Genomic DNA, 22,996 nt, shown 5'->3' on the forward strand with positions numbered 1-22,996 from the left:
AATTTTGGAAATTTTCAAACCTATGGAGAAGTTGAAATAACATTGAAAACAAGAATACCCATATATCCTTTGTCCAGATTTACCTTGTTAACATTTTCCCTGTTTGCTTTATCTCTCCATCTGTGCACACATGTATACACGCACATATAAACATAACAAATGTACTTACTATTTTTTTATTGTGCCATTTGAGAGTAACCAACATGACACTTCACCTCTGAATAATTCAGCGTGTGTCTTTAGGAATTGTTAAGGGGTTGCTTTTGAATGTCTAAGCCAGTGGTTATTATTAATGAGATGAACTGAAAGAGTCAAAAGTATTTGTTCTGATGTAATATGCAAACTTATATTTGATTATAAGTTATTGCTTTTGATATATGGTATAATTTATTGTGGATATTAGGCAACTCATTCTTATTTATGGTTTCTGCACATGTCTATGAATTTAGAAGGAATGGTGGTGTTTTGCTTTGAATTAAGTGAAAATTGTTCCAAACTTTTAATTGTGTGACTCTTCATCTTCCTTAATGAAAAGGGAAAATTAAAGAACTGTGGGTATTTGTATATAATGGTAGCCATGTGCTACATAGGAAGATGGGGAAATACAAGGAATAGGCAGAACCCTAAAGCAATAGTGAAAAATGCAAGTTTGGATTTAGCTACAAAAATTTCTCTGGGGTTCTGGTGGCAATGAATTGAAGCCAGGTAGGCTGCCTTCACAGATCTGTTGAAGCAGGTGTCTTCTCTTTGTTCAGAGCCAGAATTTTGAAAGGCTTGTCATTGTAGCAGAGCTTCTTGGTTCCAGAGTCCCATCTCCAAATATATTATAGATCTATAGCATTCTTCCCAAATAAAATACAATTTTCTAACTTTTCATTATGCTTCATACTCACTTTCGCCCTTTAAACTTTACTGGTGGATATTTTGTTACCACCTTTCCCTCAGTAAAATATATATTACTAAACTAGGACATGCAGGAAAATTGATAACCACTAATGTGCTCTCTTGGCCCTTTTAATTCCTAGGCAACATTAAAATGTTTAAATTTAAGGTAAGTCAAGTTCTAGTTCATGAAAGTTTCTGAAATAGAATGTTCTTTTAGGTTAAAATGCTGGTAACAGAAACTTTCTGCTTTGGCTACTGCTAACAATATATAATTAAAAGTAAATGCACATAGCCAGGTGTGGTTGTGCATGCCTGTAGTCCCAGATGCTCAGGAAGCTGAGGGAGGAGGATCGCTTGAATCCAAGAGTTAGAATCCAGCCTGGGCAACATAGCGAGACCCTGTCTCTCAATTTCAAAGAAAAAAGAAAAGTAAAAACATCTATATTTAAGGTTTTGTCTTATGCTATCTCAAGATTTGTAATTCAGAGCATTGCAACTGGTCTGTACTATCACAACGTTAAATAGTAAACCCAGTGCTATGTTTGTTTTAATGTATGAGTTCAGGAATCTAATGTAATTTTTCCATGGTATCAGCTATTACTATGGGATATTGTTATTACTAATACACAATATATTTTTAATATATAATAATGGTGGACTTTACCAAAATTATGAAGGTTGACTGGATTTGAGCTTTTGGAACTTCTTTATCTAAAAATGTTTAAGAAAAGTATTAGTGTAAAGACCATTAGATGAAAGGTTATTGGGGGACAAGATGGTCTTGTACAAAATATCACTTACAGATTACTTATAAAATGTAAAGTGTACCTTTACAATGAGAAGATCTGGTAATCACTACCTTTTATTAATAAGTGATTTAACATCAGTAGTAGGAGTCGACATTCTAACATTTGTGTACCTTGTGATGTAATGCAATAATAAATACACAGCATCACCTATGTATTATTTTTGCCAAAAGTATTTATTACTCTAATCATGAGGAAACAGACAAATCCAGAATATGGGACATAATATCAGACAACTGTCTAGACTCTTAAAAAAATCATGAAAAACAAACAACAAATGAGGCGGAGTGAATGTTTTAGAATATCTTAAAGAGACAAAAAAATGCAAAATAACTAAATGCAATGCCTGAGTCTTGATTGGATCCTAGATAGAAAAAGGAAACTTTGAAAGACACCTTTGAAGCAATTAGAGAAATTTGCATATAAACTGTATCTTGGGTGATACTGAATTAATGTTAATTTTCTAAGATATGGTAATGGTAGTATGGTTATTTAGAATTAGGAATGTCCTTAATCTTAGGCAATCATTACTTAGGTATTTAGGGGTTTTTAAGTGTCATGATGTCTGCATCTTCCAAACAATTCAGAAAAAAATATGTTTTTATAGAGGGGAAAGCAAATATGACAAAACAGTAATAATTGGTAAATCTAGGTGAAGAATGTAGGTATTCTTTCATTTTTTCTGTGGGCTTAAAATTTTTTTCAAAATAAGAAGTTGGATAATTTTTAAAAAGAAAAGCAATAGTAGTTATGGAAACATTTCTACTCCATGGTCTTTACTTTCATCTAGTCCCTTGATGAATCTATTTTACTTTTTCACATTCAGGTTTTTATCAGTATTTTTTTTCTTGCAGTGAATATCATGAAAAAAATTACAGACTTAATTATAAAGTAACTTTTACTCACACTTGCTCTTTCTTCCTTTTTTTTTTGACTATTAATTTCTCTTCAGAATCCATCTATCGCCGAGGTGCACGCCGCTGGAGAAAGCTTTATTGTGCAAATGGCCACACTTTTCAAGCCAAGCGTTTCAACCGGGTAAACTCAGTTTGTTGAATGCTGATAATTTGAGACAGCTATTTGTTTTCTTTCTATTATGAAAGAAAGGTAGTTTTGTTATTATTATTCCCTTTTAAAGAAATACTGTGACCTTATATTCCCAGTTTGGCTGGGGCAGTATGCCTGTAATTTTTTTTTTTTTTAATAAATGTTTATTTCAAGTATGAAAAATAATGCCAACACAGTATCCAAATATTGTGTTCAGTTTAACAAGAATAAAACAGAACTTCTGAGAAAAGTTTACAATTAGGTATAAAATACTTAAGAATATATTTTCACATTCACAGTGGGCATTTTTGAAAAATAAATTTTGCAAATATAGCTTAGAAACAAAAATATATTTACAGTCCCAGTTAAATAACCGAGTCCTTAATTGAGGAACAATCCTCTCTCAGGATGGATAATTAGCATTTCAGAATTAGATCTGTATAAGCATTCCTTTTAAAATAATAGTAAACTTGGTTCAATCGTGTAGCAGTTCAAATACCTTACGGTTTTCCTGACAAATACCATCTATGTCGTCTGTGTGCTTACTCACAACGTTCTCAAGCCATTTTAATTGAGCAATTTCAATGAAATACATAACCTAAGTGGGAACCAAACTGACCAACAAATCTTTATTGTGGCAATTATGGGTATTTCCAGCAAAATATTCTGAACAGAAAGGGACAGAAATTTCTCAGTGGCAGTTATAGAACCACGTCTTGTAATTACTTTATAGGACTGCTATGAAGGCTTCTGCTTCTCTTCTTTAGGCACATCTGTTTTTAGGTTTGAAACATCACTGTTGAATCTTTTACTGGGTTTTGTGGCATCTCAAATCCATCTTCACCGAAGCTTCTCTTAGAAAGTCTTGAATTAACATTGTCTTCATTAAATATGATTTTACTCTTTAATTATTGTATGTGTTCCCATTTCCCTCCAAACATGTCAGTCCTCCTCCGCACAGAGTTTTTACTTCTTTGGTGGGACAGGGAAGGAGGACAACCTGAGTGAGTGGCCTCCTGGGCCCCAGAGTTTAAGTCAAGTGGGCTCTGCTTCCAGGGATTTGTCAAGGAGGGAGGCCCACCGAGGATCTAGGAATAGCTGGGCCTGCCCTTGGCCCATGGTGGTGGCTGTGAGGCCCCTTGACTATGCAGTCCTAATTTGTCTACAATTTTTTTATTTTGTTCCAGCCCAGCACAAAGCTGAATGCCTGTAATTTTTAGTAGCATGTCCTTTTACTCCTAAAAAATGCTCTAGGTTGGATGATTAATTATCCAACTAATATACCCTACCTATAAGAAAATTGGATTTTTAAATATAATTCAAGACAGCCAGAAAATAAGCAAAGTTTATTTTGTTTATTTAATGTTTTTATTTATTTAATGTTGCAATTTGATTTTCACTGTTTAGAAAATAATAGCAAACACTTATCTGGCTTTTATTGTGTACCAGGCACTTTTCCAAATGCTTCACTTATATGGACTCATTTAAGCCTTACAACAACCCTGTGCAATAGCTACTGTATATTTTTATTTTATAGTTGAGGAAACTCAAGTGCAAGGCAGTTAAGTAACTTGCTCAAGACGACACAGCTAGTGTCAGAGCCAAGATTTGAAAGTAAGCAGTCTGTATCTAGAAGTTCATGTTTTTAACTACTGTTGATAACTACAGATTTATGGATGCCAATTCCATTCTAAAACTAATGTCCTAAATTCATTCATGTAAATGGAAACCACCTGAGATTCCCAAACTCTTTTATTTTCAGTGGCACTCATAATTAAAGAAGGCTTTGAAATGAAAACGTAGCTTAGGTATCGCTCTTAAGGAAACAGGGCTTTGCTTTGACCTCTGACTGATCTGGAAGGTTTATGTTTGCTTAGGAGTTTTTAAATGGCTTTTTCTGCCATATGTATTTCTAGTTTAATTCACTTTTTCTGTTTTCATTACTCTGAACTTAATTATGTGAAGCGTGAAAATTTTTGGACTTAGAGAGCAATATGGTCACAAACTTCACTGTCTCTCTAAAACACATTCTCTTTTCTTTTTTTTTTTTCTCTTTTCTATTTATTTTTCATTGACCCTCATAGCTTTTGAAAAATGATGTATGAGGAAGTTTTGTTTTGTTGGCCATGGGCTGGCAGTTGGCACCATGATGAAGGGAATTGAATTGAAGAAAGCCACCTATTTTCATTATTTTATAAGCAAACTGTTGGGAAATGATTGTGACCATTTTTTGTTAATAAACTATTATTTAATTCCTCTTTTCAGCGTGCTCACTGTGCCATCTGCACAGACAGAATATGGGGACTTGGGCGCCAGGGATATAAGTGCATCAATTGCAAGCTCCTGGTTCATAAGAAGTGCCACAAACTTGTCACAATTGAATGTGGGCGGCATTCTTTGCCACCGGTAAGACACACTTGTCTATTTTCTTTTTCAACAGAGCATGTTTGAGATGGGCGGGGATGGGGGGGGCCCACACAGCTGTAATCCTAGCACTTTGGGAGGCCGAGGTGGGAGGGAGGATTGTTTGAGGCCAGTATTCAAGACCAGCCTGAGCAACAGTGAGACCCCATTCTACAAAAAAATAGAAAAATTAGCGAGGTGTGGCGGTGTGTACCTGTGGTCCCAGCTACTCAAGAGACTGGGGCAGGAGGCTCACTTGAGTCCAGGAGTTTGAGGTTGCAGTGAACTATGGTGACGCCATTGCACTGTAGCTTGGGTGACATTGGGAGACCTTGTTTTAAAGGAAAAAAAAAAAAAGAGCATGCTTGATAACATCACTGGAACAGAGGGCTTAAATAGGAAGGTGTGAAGGAATTATAGGACAAGAAAGTTGTTACAGAGTATTGGTAGCAATACTTTACATTCCAGTTAACATATTGTGAACTTTGGAACTTTTGAAATAACTATGGTAATATTTGTTTGTAGGATATACTTTGTTTGACCTGCTATAAAATCTTCTGGTCTAAATTAGGAAGATGTAGGGAGAATCATTTAAGAGATTTTTTTTCCCCATATTTAATCTAAACTTATTAGTTTGTAGCTCCCATTATTCTAACATCTATCTTAAGCAGATACCAGGTAAAAAGAGTTAAGTGTTTGCTATTTAAAGTATGAGATTACTGGAGAGAAAAGCATTTAAAATTTTTATTTTTCACTTTCTATTTTAAGTATATAATTAAACATATTCATTGTAGAAAAAATAGGGAATACAGATCAATAAAGAAAAAAATTAAATGGAAATTCTCATAAATTCTATCATCTAGAAGTAATTGTCATTTGTTGTATATCCCTCTGCAACTTTTTCTATGCAAATTTATATGCATAAACATTTTAAATTTTTCTGTATGGAAAAAATTTCAACATATAAGAGTAGGTGAAGCAGTATAATGAACTTCCATGTACCAGTCACCCAGTTCCAACAATTTTCAACTCAGGACCCATCTTGTTTTCATCTATACTCCCACCCACTTAACCTTCCCTCACCCTGCATTATTTTGAAACAAATCTCAGACTTTAGTACGTACCTCTAAAACAGCAGCCCCCAGCCTGTTGGCACCAGCTACTGGTTTCATGGAAGACAGTTTTTCCGATGGGATTGGAGAGCGGATGGCCGGAGTGGGAGCTCTGGCAGAGGGACTGTAAATGCAGATGAAGCTTTGCTCTCCACTGCTCACCTCCTACAGTGTGCCCCCTCCATGGGGTTAAAAATTTCAGTTGTCCCATAAATATTGTAATTTTGTTTTTATAGTTTTCATTATGAATCAGGATTCAAATGAAGTCTGCATCTGCAATTGATGGATGTCTCTTAGTTTTTAGTTTACTGGTTCCTCCTCCATCTCTCTCCTTTTTTTCCTTAAAATTTGATTATAGAAGAAACAGTTGTTTGTCATTTACAGTGTTGCAGAATTTTGCTCATTACTTCTCCGTGGTTATGTTCCTCATGTTACTCTGTGTTCCTTGTTTCCTTTATATTATACAGTAGCTGGATGTAGAGATTTGATTGGATGCTGGGGGTTTGGGTTGTTTTGTTTTTTAAGGCAGAGTCTCACGCTGTCGCCGGGGCTAGAGTGCAGTGGCGTCATCATAGCTCACTGCAACCTCAAACTCCTGGGCTCAAGGGATCTTCCTACCTCACCCTCCTGAGTAGCTGGAAGTACAGGTGTGCATCACCACGCCTGGCTAATTTTTACTATTTCTGGTAGAGACAGGTCTCACTTGCTCAGGCTGGTCTCGAACTCTTGACCTCAAGTGATGCTCCTACCTCAGCCTCCCAGAGTGCTAGGATTACAGTTGTTAGCCAATGAGCAGACCAGATTCTGGTTTTGTTTTTGTTTGTGGGTTGTTTTTGAGACTACTTTGTAGAGTTTGAGTGTTTATCTACCAGAAGGCACATATGTTTGGGTGTGTCTTTCTTTTACATATTTTTTAACAAAAGTGAGATTATATGCATGCTGTTTTCTAACCCTTTTTTTCCTCACTGAACAATTTATTTTGGTCATCTTTCTATATCTATATCCTCATCACTTTTAGCATAATAGTTTGTTATATGTCTATACTGTAATTTATTTCTGTTCCCTGTGATTGAACATTTGAGTTGTTTTCTAAATTTTTCTATGAAGAAATTCATAATGAACTTCCTGGTATATATATTATTTCCCTTAAGGATTCAGAAGTAGAATTACTGGGTTAAAAGATATGCTTTTTTAAAAAGATATGGATGCATCTTTCTAAATTATCCTCTATAATGGTTATACCATGTTTATTCATAAGACCTTCCTCAGACATAGTGAAAGTCAGTTATTACTAGTGGATCTTGGGTATTAGAATTATTTAGCTAGTTCATATAATGGGTTTGTAGTTAAGGGGAAGATTCAATCTTAGGGAACAGTTATCAACAGGATGCTAAAAATTATAATTTATCCAGGTTACTGTTGATATTTTTGTGTAATCTTAGGTGAGGGAATGATTTTTGTGTTCATACATGTACAAGGAAAGAGGAACAGAGTTAGTGATTATATTGCTGTTTTACGATAAGGGTTAAATGCATTTAAAAATCATAAGCTTACTTATAAGCCTATCTTTAAGACAGTTTTAACATTGTAACTGTATAATTAATGATTTTTTTTCAACTTTGCTTTTTCCTGCTATTTAATAGTATTCAGTAAACTTGGGTCCAAGATTAATGAATTAGTAGCAATTTTGGTTTGAATTAGCATTATTCCTAAGATTATTGGCAGTTAGTTGGTCAAGTCAGTTTCTAGGAGGTATTTCTTTTCCTTTTTGGAGGCCACTAACACCTTTGAGAATCTTCAGAAAAATGGGAAACTTACTAAATTTTACATATAATTTTAAGGGTTTTATAGATATCCTGAAGTCTATGTCCCAGCTACAGAGCTCATATTCTAGACTCCTTTTGCCAAAGATTTAAAGTGGAGCTTGAAGGAATAAGTAGTGTAGAAGAGAAACAAATCAGAGTATATAGGAGTTTAATTTGATTTCTAATTAGTGGTCTGAAATTAGTTTTGTGTCTGTTTTCTGTAAAATGTGGCTAACATTATTTCATTCACAGGAATATTGTATGGTTTCATAAAATGAAATTAAAAGTAAAATTTAGTAACATAATTCTCACTTATTAAGTTATATTCTTTCAAAATTACATATTGGTATGCTGTGTCTCATTGAAATAATGTTGTTTCTGGACTAACAGAGATATTGGGATTTAAAAAGAATCTACTAAGTTACTGTATCTTCTGAAATGTTTGTAGGAGCCAATGATGCCCATGGATCAGTCATCCATGCATTCAGACCATGCACAGACAGGTAAGAATGACACTGGCATGAATCATTGTTCATTAACAAAATAGCATTTAAATATTTCTTTAGGTGACTCTTACCTGAATGTAAAAACATTTTTGTTCTTCCCAAATAAAAGTAGGTAAGCATATTTTGTGGTAGTAAAGTCAGTCACAATATTTAACATACACATTTGGCATTTTAAAAAGACAACTATGTAGTTACAACAAATGACTATTTTTTCTAGTTCAGATAAATTTCTTTGAGATCCTTTAAATTCAGCAAACTCAGTTTTTTTTCCATAATGAAAAAATATGAAGCTGATTTTGTGAGCCGTGTTGTGTTCAAGTGACCTGTTTTTATTAAAAGCTTTAATATCAGAAATAGAAATTATGTAAAAGATGTTGAGATGCAGCATAGGAAATTCCAGAAAGGTGATGTGAGTTCAATGTTACATAGGTACAAAATCTTAAACACATATCTGGGAAAATTTGGAGAACAATGAAAGGAGTAGAGCAGCCTGATCTGCTCTGAACTGAACTGAGAAAGGGAAGACAAGGGAGTTTTTTCTGGAAAGACAGAATGGAATCTCTCGGCCATGGAAGAAGCTGGCTATATGAAATATAGGCTTTCCACTCCCCACCTCCCAAGTAGCTTTAAGAAATGGAAGTCACATCCTTGTCGGTTCTTTACTTAACCTATGTAGCAGTCAGAAAAATTTTGACTATGAAGGGAGTGAGAAGTGAAAACCACAGGCCCTCTATCTCTATGCCTCAGTCATAGTAAAAGATTTAAATATAGTTTACAGAGTCATCCTAATAGAAGGAAGTGTTTAATTAATTTGTAAAGGAGAGAGATGTTTTTTAAAACATAGCAAAAATATTTGTTAAAAGTAGTACTTGGCTACCAGACTGTTCTCTTTACCCTCACTAAAGATTAGGATTTTGCTATTATATGTATATACAGTTTGTTATTAGTAGGACAGGTATTCACTTTTAAATAATAAAAACTTATTCAGAAATAAAAACTGAAAAAAAATCAAGAGAAGATTTTTATGTCAAACTCGTTAATAGATGCTATGTTTTTCTTCTCCCACCTCTTTTTTTTTTTTTTTCATGTTTGGGATTTGGTTTTTAGTAATTCCATATAATCCTTCAAGTCATGAGAGTTTGGACCAAGTTGGTGAAGAGAAGGAGGTAAGATAATTTGTTTCATTGTGCATTGCATCATTAATTTTTTTAGTAAGACTCAACAGTTTAAAATATGACACATTGACCTTAGATTTTAGAACATAATGGTAAAATACAGGAATGATTTTTAATGATTCCAGAGTATTATTCTGATTTAATTTAGTAATTATTAATTCAATTTAAATTAGGAAATAATTTGGTAGGATGACTTATTTTCATTTTAAAATAGGTTAATCTAAAAATTATGATGTATTTAATAATATACTTCGTAGTATTGTTTAAAATATATAGCAGACCCTTTTATTTTGTGGGCTAATTGCTTATTTAGAGTAAAAATGATGAAGCATGTTAACTGCCACTATTTTTTTTCTGACTATTAAGCATTTTTTCAGTTTTTAAAACAAAACAAGTTTTTAATATAAAATATTAAAATAATGTTTTTAAAAGCTTATAGTGAAAAAGACTACCATACCTCATACCTTCCACTCCCAGTTTGACTTCTTAGAGACAAGCTTTTTAACTATTTCTAGTTGTGTCCATAATGTTTATATCTCTATTATCAGTTTTTCAAGTTTATTTCTGGCCATAAAAGATTTATATTTACCTTGTCTTTCCAGTGTTTGATAGGTGCATTATATTTTGCTCTTCTCTTGGTTACCTTTTTAAAAAATCCAACTTTTTATTATGGAAATTTTCAAACATAATTGTAAGTAGACAAAATATAATAGTATAACCAAGCTCCTGTATCTGTTACCCAGTTAAAGCACTTACCAATTCATAGCCAGTCTTGTTTTGTCTGCCCACTTCTTGACCCCTGAGTTATTTAATTGCTTTATTGAATTAGCAAGGACCAGTGATGTTACAGATGACCAATGATGTTGAATAGAAGTAGTAATCATACATCATTGTCTTATTCTACATCTCAGAGAGAAATCTTCCAATATTTCATTATTAGTTTGATATTTGTTGTAGGGTTTTTGGTAGATACTCCTTATCAGAGTGAGGGAGTTTATCTCTATTCCTAGTTTGCTGAGATTTTTTTTTTTTCATCATAAAAAGATGTTGAATATTATCAAAAGCATTCTTTGGCATTTGTTGAGTTGATCATTTGTAAATGTCATTAGTTTTCAAATGTGAAGCCTAGTTTTATTTATTTTATTTATTTATTTATTTTTTGAGACAGAGTCTCACTCTGTTGCCCTGGATAGAGTGCTGTGGCATCAGCCTAGCTCACAGCAACCTCAAACTCCTGGGCTCAAGCAATCCTTCTGCCTCAGCCTCCCGAGTAGCTAGGACTACAGGCATGGGCCACCATGCCTGGCTAATTTTTTCTATATATATTTTTTAGTTGGTCAGATAATTTCTTTCTATTTTTAGTAGAGACGAGGTCTCCCTCTTGCTCAGGCTGGTCTTGAACTCCTGACCTCGAGTAATCCTCCCGCCTCAGCCTCCCAGAGTGCCGGGATTATAGGAGTGAGCTACCACGCCCGGCCCACTTTGCATCTTTAGCTTATTAAAATTGAATACAAATTATTAATAATACATGTACCATTTCCCAGAAAATGCAGTGACCTTAACACACTTTACATTCATTCCCCCTCCCTTCCTATCTTTGGTGCTGTTATCTTCGTATTTTAAAATTCTGTCTGTGTGTATATTAGTGTTTTTAAATTGTCCTTATTTAGATTTACCCACATTTTACCCTTTTTGTTCTTTGTTCCTTCCTGTATCTCTGTCCTTTTCATCTGAGCTCTAGTATTTCCTTTAGTGGGAACCTGCTAGTGATGGAATCTCTGAGTTTTTGTCTGAAACTGTTTTTATTTCAGTTTCATTTTGGGAGCAATTTTTGTTGGATTTAGAATTCTAGGTCAGTAGTTTTTTTTTTTTTTTTTTCCAAGTCCTTTGAAAGTGACATCTCCCTGTTATCTGGTTTCAGTCTTATTATTTTGTCTACGAAGGTACTGTGCTTTTTTTGTTCCATTTGATTCTCTCTGATAGTTTCTGATTAACCACATTGAAAGTCTGTATATTGACTTATTTTCTTACCATTCTCTTCTTTCTTAACCTGCCCAAATCTGATTTCTTTTCACTCCACTTTATTTATTTATTATTTCTAAATTTTCACTTGTGACCATTCTTTTGGATTGTCATTCTCCTTCAGTTTTCATAGTATTCTTCTTTCTGTTTTGTACTTACTGGGTTTTTTTAATGTTTCTCAAAAATTTGCTCTTTGCTTTTCTTGATACTCTTCAGAGAATTCATACTTTATTCTCTTTGTACATCTCTTGGTTTTATGCTGATGATTTTGCAGGTATCTAATTAAAGATTATCTTCAGGCTTCTCCATAAATTGCCAGAAGCTTAAATTTCTAGTTGTGGATGAATTATAAGGCTTACTTTGTCATCTCAAAGAGGCCTTGGTATTCTGTGGATAAGAATGTCTTCCATTAGCTGAACTGCTTCGTACTTGTTTTCTGCCTATAACATCCAAAAATGCCTCTGACTGTGTCCTCTCACTAGCTTAAATTTCCTATATCAAGTTTCCAGCAGACTCTTTCTTTTATCTTGATGTCCCGTTGTAACTTCTAAATTCATTATTAAAAACCAAACTATTATCTCCAGCAACTCTGCCGATCTTGTCCTATCCACGCACATTATTTTCCCTGTCAGTGGTACCTCCAATCTCCCAGTTACCAAAGTTAGTGTCATTTTCTTATTCAAGTATCTCCATTATCCCCATACCCAAAAATTATGATGTCCTTTTCAAGGAGCTAATTTTTCAGATTTCGCCTCCGTCCCCATTCCTGTTACTGCCCATCTTAGCTCTACTTGTGAACTCATCCTGCCTCTTGGGTAGTTAGATTATGTGGTTTGGAATGATACAGAAAATATTTTTATGTTCAGAAAATATTTTTAAATCATTATAGGTATAACTAGGTGTTAGAAATATAAAGTACTATGCAAAATACTTCCAGGTATAACACTTTGATGTAAATGTTCTCAACAGGCAATGAACACCAGGGAAAGTGGCAAAGCTTCATCCAGTTTAGGTCTTCAGGATTTTGATTTGCTCCGGGTAATAGGAAGAGGAAGTTATGCCAAAGTACTTTTGGTTCGATTAAAAAAAACAGATCGTATTTATGCAATGAAAGTTGTGAAAAAAGAGCTTGTCAATGATGATGAGGTAAGTATAGTGATGTTTTACTACTTCTAAACTGTTACACTGCTTAAGAATACTGTTTCAGGCCAGGTGCAGTGGCTTACGCCTGTAATCCTAGCACTCTGGGAGGCCGAGGCGGGTGGATTGCTCAAGGTCAGGAGTTCGAGACCAGCCTGAGCAAGAGCGAGACCCCGTCTCTACTAAAAATAGAAAGAAATTATATGGCCAACTAAAAATCTATATAGAAAAAATTAGCCGGGCATAGTGGCGCATGCCTGTAGTCCCAGCTACTCGGGAGGCTGAGGCAGTAGGATCCCTTAAGCCGAGGAGTCTGAGGTTGCTGTGAGCTAGGCTGCCGCAACGGCACTCATTCTAGCCTGGCAACAAAACGAGACTCTGTCTCAGAAAAAAAAGAATATTGTTTCAGGGAAAAACTCAATGTTTGTACTGTATTATTTCAGCCTACTTTTCTAAATATATGCTTCAAATAGACTATATGAGATATTTAAAATAATCTAATTATTATTAGATTTTTTTTTTTAAATAAAAATCATTAGCTGGGTGTGATGATGTTCACCTTTAGTCTCAGCTACTTGGGAGGCTGAGGCAGGAGGATCCCTTGAGCCCAGGAGTTCCAGGTTGCAGTGAGCTATAATCACACCACTGTACTGCAGCTTGGGTGACAGAGGAAGACCCAATCTCAAATAAATACATAAATAAATAAATAAATAAAAACCATATTACTATCAGGGGAAATACTTGAGCTGTTTGTTTGTTTGTTTGTTTGTTTGTTTTTGAGACAGAGTCTCACTGTCTTGCCCAGGCTAGAGTGCCGTGGCGTCAGCCTAGCTCACAGCAACCTCAAACTCCTGGGCTCAAGCAATCCTCCTGCCTCAGCCTCTCAAGTAGCTGGGACTACAGGCATGCACCACCATGCCCGGCCAAGTTTTTCTACATATATTTTTAGTTGTCCATATAACTTCTTTCTATTTTTAGTAGAGATGGGGGTCTCGCTCTTGCTCAGGCTGGTCTCAGACTCCTGAGCTCAAACGATCCACCCACCTCGGCCTCCCAGAGTGGTAGGATTACAGGGGTGAGCCACCACACCTGGCCTACTTGAGATTTTTAAAAGCTTTGTAGACCATTTCATAATACTGACAGGTTTACTAGTGACATTTTTCTCTTTGTATGTAAATTGTTTTATGATTATCAATGGTTTTGATATTTAGCCTAGTTAGTTAAAAATTGCATTTGTGATAATTGAATTGTTAAGAGCAAATTTATCATTGGTTTTGATGATATCATTTTATTTGACATAGATTTCTTTCATATTTTAAAATAGGATATTGATTGGGTACAGACAGAGAAGCATGTGTTTGAGCAAGCATCCAATCATCCTTTTCTTGTTGGGCTGCATTCTTGCTTCCAAACAGAAAGCAGGTAAGATTGAAAGATAGTGGAATGATTACACAATAAGAACCATTCTGCTGTAATTCATGAAGTAAAAGTCATGGAGAAAGACACAACGGTACTGTGTTTACAACTTCCTGCTACTCATGCTCCAGTCAGTGATACCAGTTTGACATTGGATCAGCATTTGGAAATGACCTGCTTTAGGCAAAAAAAGAAAAACCCAGGTCATAATTATGGCAGTAGAAATCTAACCTCTTAAATTTACCCAGGATTCTACTTTTATGACTTTAAAGTTTCCTAGACCTTAACTGGAGAGGAAATATTGTTGAAAATGACTTATCTATCAAATACTAAAGTTGGAATGGGAGTGAGTGGCTCTGGTTTGCAAGTGGTACTGCTTTACAACAGACGTAGCAGGTTACAGAATTATTATGCTGATTTACTTTGTTATATCTACTATACTCTAGATACCCTTTGTTTCCACCAAATTCTTGGCATCTATTTAAAGGCTAAATCATAGAGAATGCTGTGTTGTAACTGGTTTCTGAATTGTTTAAATTGCAAAGTTACACTACCTTGTTTTGGATCTTGATTTCATGGGTTCTCTCGTGTGTTTTAGATTGTTCTTTGTTATAGAGTATGTAAATGGAGGAGATCTAATGTTTCATATGCAACGACAAAGAAAACTTCCTGAAGAACATGCTAGGTAAGTTTTTTGTTTATTGTTTGCTTATGTTGAGTTTTTTTCAGAACTATGTGAGTTTTTATGTACAGTGATTGAAAACAGATAAATAATTTATTTTGATACTAGTTAATTCCTTATAAGTCATGTAGAGGCTAACCTAAAAGTTATTATCACATATGTATTGTAGGATATATATTATTATATATAGTTCTTATGCTTCCTAAGAAATTGAAAAGTGTAAACAGTATTAAAAGGGGAAAACTTTAATCTACTAAAACCAATTATTCTCAAATATTTTGTCTGTTCAGCATCAACTGTTCAAATAATTGATAAATTTGCAAACATTTATTAATCTTATCAAGTTTACAGTGACTCCTTTGACAGTTTTTCATTAGAATAGTTTTATTCATATACATTTGAAAGTAATAAAACAATTCCTCATAAACTAGTATGTAATTCTGACTACTGTTCTTGTGATTTTAATTTCTGAATTGTTCTGCCTTTACCTTTTTCCCCCTCTAATCCTATAAGTGTTGATGAGTAAGAGAAAGGACTGTTGAATACTAATTTTGTACCCTTAATTTGATATTAATATATGAGATTGTTAATTGTTTATATGTTGGAGGAGATAGGTGAGAAGAGATCATGGCCTTAAACAGTTTTATTTTGTTCTTTTATTCATAATTAGCAGTAATTGTCACCCTTTCCTACTTCACAAGAGTAATGCCAAAATGAAGCATGATTTTGCATATGTATGTAATTATTAAGTGGTGAACAAAGGTTAGAGATTTCATTTTTAAAAATAACTTATGTAGTAGAAATTTTTCTAGTTCATTATTTCTTGTCAAAAAGTGATAATATCCTTTAATTTCATAAGAAGTTATAAAATTATACTCATCTTGGGGCCAAACTGTTCTTTTACCATGTATTTATCTTCATTGTGTATTTAGGCTTTATCAATAGTCACCCTTCATAGCAAAGCCATAGATGATATTTTGAATTGTGAACATAGCTAGTATTTGTTCAGTTGGACTTGGGGAAACTAGTCTGGTTTTTACTATATTAAAGTGACAGTTCTGGTTCATACCATCTTTGCTTTTCTAAGAACTGGAGCACAGAATAAGGGCTCAAGTTCCCTAATTATAGAATTAAGTAGCTAGAAACATGATCATGATGATGTGCCAGCAAAGCAGCCATAAACCTGCTTAGGTGTTAACATTTTTAGTTTTCAGTCCAAAAGTGCTGGTTATCACCAGTGAGTTGGTAGCAGTTTTTAAAAGTACCTTCCTTATTATTAAATTTTATGATTGTAGAATAGTTTCTTTTAATTCCTTTTCTAAAATCTTCATGTGGATTTAATGGTTTTTCAGTAGTCAGTTTTTAGTATTTTTTCCATTCTAGACCCATCAGTGATTCTTAGCCTTTTGGGGGATCTTCAGTCCCTTAGAGAAGTGATAAAGCTATGGGAACTCTTTAGAAAATGTACATGTACATATGTACATACAACTTTGCCTCCGATTGTGGGAGTATGGACTGGACTGTCTGAAGGACCCAGATTAAGAATCCCTGTTTGAGACTTTCAAATTAATAACTTTATGAAAAATGTGAGTTTAAGTTAGACTGGAACTTTTCTAATTTTGTTTTGGACTCAAATGTTTTAAAGTGGTACTTCAATTTGTTTTATTTTTAATATTAGTTCCTAAAATCACTGGAAGAAAAAAAATCTTTTGATGTGATTTTTATGTTTCCAATTGCAAGTGCAGGACTTAAATATTATCTTCCTCTAGAAAATAACCTACTTTTTATTTTAATTTAGGTTTTATTCTGCAGAAATCAGTCTAGCACTAAATTATCTTCATGAGCGAGGGATAATTTATAGAGATTTGAAACTGGACAATGTATTACTGGACTCTGAAGGGCACATTAAGCTCACTGACTATGGCATGTGTAAGGTGAGGAAAAATTTCTAGTCATTAAAAAGATCTTCAGAAGCTCATAAAATAGTCTTTATAACTTCGCGTTTTAAGATGAAGAAATGATTGCTACTTTGTTTAGGAAACGTTTTGGAATTCTAACACAAAGACAAATGTGCTTTTCTCCTAACCATTTGCAAAATTCCATATCTTCTGTGTTATATGCACTACAGTAAGAGTTAGTTTCTTTTTATTGCCTGTAACTTTTTGTCTTAAGTTGTGACACTATCAAAGAAGATCTGGAGATAAAAGTTGTCTGTAATCCACAACCATTTGCATACCACCTTTCAATTTTTGCCATTTAGTAGTGACTCTGAATTAATGCATTCAGGAGAATTTTAGTTACTCTCAGAACATGTTTTCTTTATTTCTTATTGTTTTATTCTTTTTGTAACAGTATTTCATTTTAAAGGTCTGATCTTTTTCCACAAAATGTGCAGGGAACTTCTCTCCTTGTTAAAAGTGACTGATAAAAAATTATCCTTACTTAGTAATATGGCAACAAGCATGTTTAATAAACGTGGGAATTGCATTCCCCACTCACCTGAGGGAGGTGTCTCCAGAGTCTGGAGATTATCTAAATGCTAATATTACATGAGGCAGTCTAAGTGTATTGAAGATCTAACCTTATTATCTGTTCAGCATACGTTAGAAAATAAAATCTTCACCTAAACTATTTTTGCTTTCATGTACAGATCTCAAAGGCATTTTTCTTATCATACTCCTTAAAATTTTTATTATGCAATTTTTCAATCATAAACAATTAGAAAGTTTAGTGAGTGGAACCCCTGTGTACCCATTACTTATATTTGTGATACCTTTTTGATCTCTGTGTCTTTTTTTACCCCAAAGGGATATTTTTTCTCATTTCAAAAAAAAAGTGACAATAATAAAGGAATCTTATAATTCTCAAGAGAAAATAAAACTAAACAAAAACTATGAAGAGTATTCGCCTTTTAACAAAGTATACAAATTGAACAATGAGACCTTTTTTTGCCTGTCAGATATTGGTTTTAAAATTAGAATAGTCTGTATTTTACAGGAGTTTAATGAAATGGACATTCTCTTATTTCATTGGTGGGAGTATAAATTGTTACAACCTTTTGAAAAGCAGTTTGGTGGGAATGTATCAGGCATCTTAAAGATGGCCATATTCTTTGATCTAGTAATTCTGCCTCTTGGATATATACTCTTAGTAAATACTTTGGTTTGTGAGGAGAGGTTTCTAACCAAAATTTTTATTGTAGTTTATGATAAATATCATAAAGTCATTTAAGATATTTATAAAAATGCATAACAATATAAAATGGTTGTAACATTAAGTAAAGTCTTAAAGTATAGAATCATCTTTTATGTATTATTCTATTAGCATCACACATCGACTGTTTACTTTTTGTATTTTAAAAATTACTATAGGCTGGGCGTGGTGGCTCACGCCTGTAATCCTAGCACTCTGGGAGGCTGAGGCGGGTGGATCGCTCGAGGTCAGGAGTTTGAGATCAGCCTGAGCAAGAGCGAGACCCCGTCTCTACTAAAAATAGAAAGAAATTATCTGGACAACTAAAAATATATATAGAAAAAATTAGCGGGGCATGGTGGCTCATGCCTGTAGTCCCAGCTACTTGGGAGGCTGAGGCAGTAGGATTGCTCAAGCCCGGGAGTTTGAGGTTGCTGTGAGCTAGGCTGATGCCACGGCACTCACTCTAGCCTGGGCAACAAAGCGAGACTCTGTCTCATAAAAAAAAAAAAAAAAAAAAAAATTATAGTGGCCTTGCATTACTTAATGAAAATATCACAAAAATGAATTAAGGCTGTCTTTCTTTCTTAGTCTTTTGTTGCTCTTATTGAAAAATAATATTGGCTTGTTATGTTATACATTCTCATTCTTTACAGGGATCCTCAATCAAGTTCACCAGGATCTTTGATAAATCTCAGAGATCTTTATTTAGTAGGTCTTTAAATTAGTTGCCTGCCTACCTCCTTTTCTTTCTTTCCCCCTTACTCAGGAACTGCCTAGTTTTATTAGTGGGAAAAGACACTGAGCTAGGAACTTATGTTTAAAGACCTTACTGATAGTACTTTGTCTTTTCTCTCACTAACACATTTGTACCGCTGTGGTATTAGTTTATGGGAAATTAACCCTCCAAAAGTTTGAATGTGCCTATCTTATAACTTAGAGTCAATATTTCAACTTTCCTGAAGTTGGACCTCATGCAAACATTGGGTGAATTTCTTTTGCTTGTAACAATTCCTTGGGAAATTAAAAAATTCTTTCAGTTTCTTCAGTAATACTTCCTTTAGGTTTAATTAATCTCTTTAGGGTCTCACTAGATGCATTTTTATAAAGAGTGCAGAGGATAGTGATGAAAACTTGAATTCATATATTCAGACTTTTGTTTTAAATATTTTATGAACATTGATTTTATTGAGTGAAAACTTTAGTGGTTTTATGAATTGATGGGTCTTTGACTCTACTTTTTTATAAGCAGAGGAATTTTAATAATAACATTTGTGTTATGCTGTAGATAATTTAGCTGATGATCTACATTCAAGATGGTCAGTCAACAATAATTGATTTAGCACAGCTGTGTTACTAGTTAACAGACTACATCTCTTGCCTCTGACTATTGCCCTGAAAGTGTGTCATTTATCATGAGAATGTATAACAAGCCATTGCCAGTAATATAAAATAAATCACATTCATATTTCTTAGTATATAAAAATAGCATATAATATCCCTATTAGGAATCATTAGAAAAGCTTTGGAGTCCCAGTATATTACTAAATATTTCTTCTAGATGTTTATTAGCAGTATTATATATAATAGGGTAAAATTTGAAGAAAAATACATTCACTATACCCAGAATATCTCTGGAGAAACATGTAAGAACCTCCTAACAATGTTGGCCTCTTGGAGGCTGGAACTGGATAAGTCAGGGACAGGAATGGGAGGAAGGCTTGATTTTTAATGTATTGCCCCTGCTTTTTGGTTTGGAATTTTGTAACATGTAGTCTTTTTTTTGAGACAGAGTCTGACTCTGTCACCTGACCTAGAATGCAGTGGTGTCATCATAGCTCACTGCAACCTCAAACTCCTGGGTTCACGCTATCCTCTTGCCTCAGCCTCCCTAGTAGCTGGGACTATAGGCATGCACCACCATGCCCAGCTAATTTTTCTATTTTTAGTAGAGATGGGGTCTCACTCTTGCTCAGGCTGGTCTTGCACTCCTGAGCTGAAGCAGTCCTCCCACCTCGGCCTCCCAGAGTGCTAGGATTACAGGAGTGAGCCACTGCACCTGGCCATGTAATGTAACAATAGGGAAATGGTTAAATTCTAGGCATATATGTTCCATAGAATTTTGTGTAGTCATTAATAGGAAGTCTGTAATTTCATAGGAAGTGTTTATAAAGTTTAAAATAAAAAGATGCTAATTACATATATAATGTTATTCAGTTGTTTTTAGACTTCTTAATTATTGATTTCTTATTTAATTGCTTTGTGGTCAGAGAATGGTTTGAATGATATCAGTTCTTTGAAATACATTGAAATTTCATTTATGACTTTGTATATGGTCAGTATCCCATGTATACTTAAAAAGAATACATACTCTCTTTTACATGCAGGGAATCTCTCTCCCTCCTTCTCCCCCTCTACACACAGACATATGGATAAACATATTCTACATATATATGTATTTCTTATATTTTTTTAGCTCAGCTTTTGTCCAAATCTTTCTCTGCTTACTAATTTTTGGTATATATGATCTATCATTTCCTGATATAGATGTGTTAAAATCTCCTATTGTAAATGGAGATTGTAAAATTCTCTTAATAATTTTGTTCTTTTTTTTTTTTTTTTTTTGAGACAGAGTCTCACTCTGTTGCCCAGGCTAGAGTGCCATGGCATCAGCCTAGCTCACAGCAACCTCAAACTCCTGGGCTCAAGCAATCCTTCTGCCTCAGCCTCCCGAGTAGCTGGGACTACAGGCATGTGCCACCTTGCCCGGCTAATTTTTCTATATATATTTTTAGCTGTCCATATGATTTCTTTCTGTTTTTTAGTAGAGACGGTCTTGCTCTTGCTCAGGCTGGTCTCAAACTCCCGAGCTCAAACAATCCGCCTGCCTGGGCCTCCCAGAGTGCTAGGATTACAGGCATGAGCCACCGCGCCCAGCCTAATTTTGCCCATTTTTACTGTTTATATTTTGAGGCTGTCTTGTTAGGTGTACCTAAGTTTGTTGGTATTTGTTATAACTTGGTGATTGTTCCATTTATTATTACATAATTTCTCTACTTGTACCTATTAGTGTGTTTTGCCTTAATTTTCTTTATCCTGTAGCTGTTAAAATACAAAACCAAAAACCTTGTACCTTAGGAAAAATGAGCAGAAGGAAAACGTTATAATCTCAAGTGGGTGAGTTAGGAGGTGGGATTTAACTGCTTCTTTTCTTCATGAAATGTGATTTATTTTACTCATATAGTTAAAATTTTTGTACTAAATTTTAACTTGAATATAAAATATTTTAAATGCAATTTTTATCTTAATTGAACTGATTCTAGCAACATCTAATGAGGATAGATTTTCTTTAAGCTATTTAGTCATGGTGATCCATGACTTTTAATAATAAAGGCAACTGTTCTAGTGATGTTATTTAAGCTTAATATATTACCTACAGATGCTGAACTAATAGGACAGATGAAATAGAAAAGATGGATTTAAAACAGACTTTTTGATCATATTTCTTATTTTTTTTTTCCTCTCTCTCTTTTTCCTTTGTTTTTTTCATTAAAGGAAGGATTACGGCCAGGAGATACAACCAGCACTTTCTGTGGTACTCCTAATTACATTGCTCCTGAAATTTTAAGAGGAGAAGATTATGGTAATGAATAAATAGGTGGTATTTTAGCTATTGCTAGATGGGTGGCTAAATGGGGTATCAATTGCATTATAGTATGCTAAAGCATTTTAATACTGATCTTATTAATATAAACTTTCTTGATCCTGTTGAAACTTACACAAAGATTCCCAAACTTTGAAATCAGAGATAGTATTTGGCGGGGTACAAATTTGAATAATGTTTTCTTAGTGATAAACACTAAAGAATAGCAGGCAGTTTACATATAATAACTAAGTTAATTCTCTTAACCCTATGAGGTAAGCACTGTTAATTCCCATTTTACAGATGAGGAAACTGACATACAGAAAGTTTAAATAACTTGTCCAAGGTCATGCATCTAGAAAGTGGCAGAGTAGGGATTCAGACCAGTAGCCACGTGACTCTAGAGTCATGAATCTCTGGAAGATGGCTCAGATTTCCTGGGATATTTCTCTCAGGAATCTGAAAGATGGTGGAAAGATTGCTTCTCAGGCACCAGAGGATACATTTATATTAAGAAAGCATTTAACTTTTAGGGTTCTGGCCCTCTTCTTTCAGCTGGTTCTCTGCTTTCAGCAGATGTAAAGGAGGATGTGGTACTTCTGAAAGCTGCTCACAATTTGAATCCAAAATCCTTCAAAGGTCTTTAATCAACTAGCACAAGATCAAGTTTCAAACCAGAGAAATTATTCTTAAATAAAATTTAATTATATCCTTAAAATATTAGATACTAAGCTTGAGTTTTAAGTTAAACATATTTGGAAAAAGAAACATTTTTCTTTTCCCATAACTTTATTTTTAAGTTATCTTTTAGTACTTACCCTTGTTGGTAAGTAAAGTATTACTGTAATCCTCAGTGCCTGCCATGATACTTATAATGCATTTAGAGTTTACTTTTTCATTATGTCATAGAATGAATCTCCAATTACTGACTTTCAAGAACGTCACGTGTGTGATTTATTGCTTTAAAATTTCTTTCTGAAGGTTTCAGTGTTGACTGGTGGGCTCTTGGAGTACTGATGTTTGAGATGATGGCAGGGAGATCTCCGTTTGATATTGTTGGGAGCTCTGATAACCCTGATCAGAACACAGAAGATTATCTCTTCCAAGGTAATTCACAATATTTTACAGAGATTCTCTGTGAATAACCTATTTCAGAGTACAA

General features: G+C 34.2%; 1 protein-coding gene across 1 annotated transcript in view; it reads left to right on the plus strand.

Annotated features, from left to right (window-relative positions):
- PRKCI (protein kinase C iota) overlaps window positions 1-22,996 on the plus strand; it is a 59,009-nt gene that overhangs the window by 24,704 nt on the left and 11,309 nt on the right. The window contains exons 5-14 of the mRNA XM_045539647.1: window positions 2,644-2,729; window positions 5,004-5,144; window positions 8,507-8,561; window positions 9,672-9,730; window positions 12,731-12,907; window positions 14,226-14,323; window positions 14,916-15,002; window positions 16,798-16,933; window positions 21,747-21,834; window positions 22,816-22,941. Coding sequence (XP_045395603.1) covers window positions 2,644-2,729; window positions 5,004-5,144; window positions 8,507-8,561; window positions 9,672-9,730; window positions 12,731-12,907; window positions 14,226-14,323; window positions 14,916-15,002; window positions 16,798-16,933; window positions 21,747-21,834; window positions 22,816-22,941 — 1,053 coding nt within the window. The remainder of the gene's footprint in view (window positions 1-2,643; window positions 2,730-5,003; window positions 5,145-8,506; window positions 8,562-9,671; window positions 9,731-12,730; window positions 12,908-14,225; window positions 14,324-14,915; window positions 15,003-16,797; window positions 16,934-21,746; window positions 21,835-22,815; window positions 22,942-22,996) is intronic.

This window comes from Lemur catta, chromosome 1 (genome assembly GCF_020740605.2).
Source record: "Lemur catta isolate mLemCat1 chromosome 1, mLemCat1.pri, whole genome shotgun sequence".
Taxonomy (NCBI): Eukaryota; Metazoa; Chordata; class Mammalia; order Primates; family Lemuridae; genus Lemur; species Lemur catta.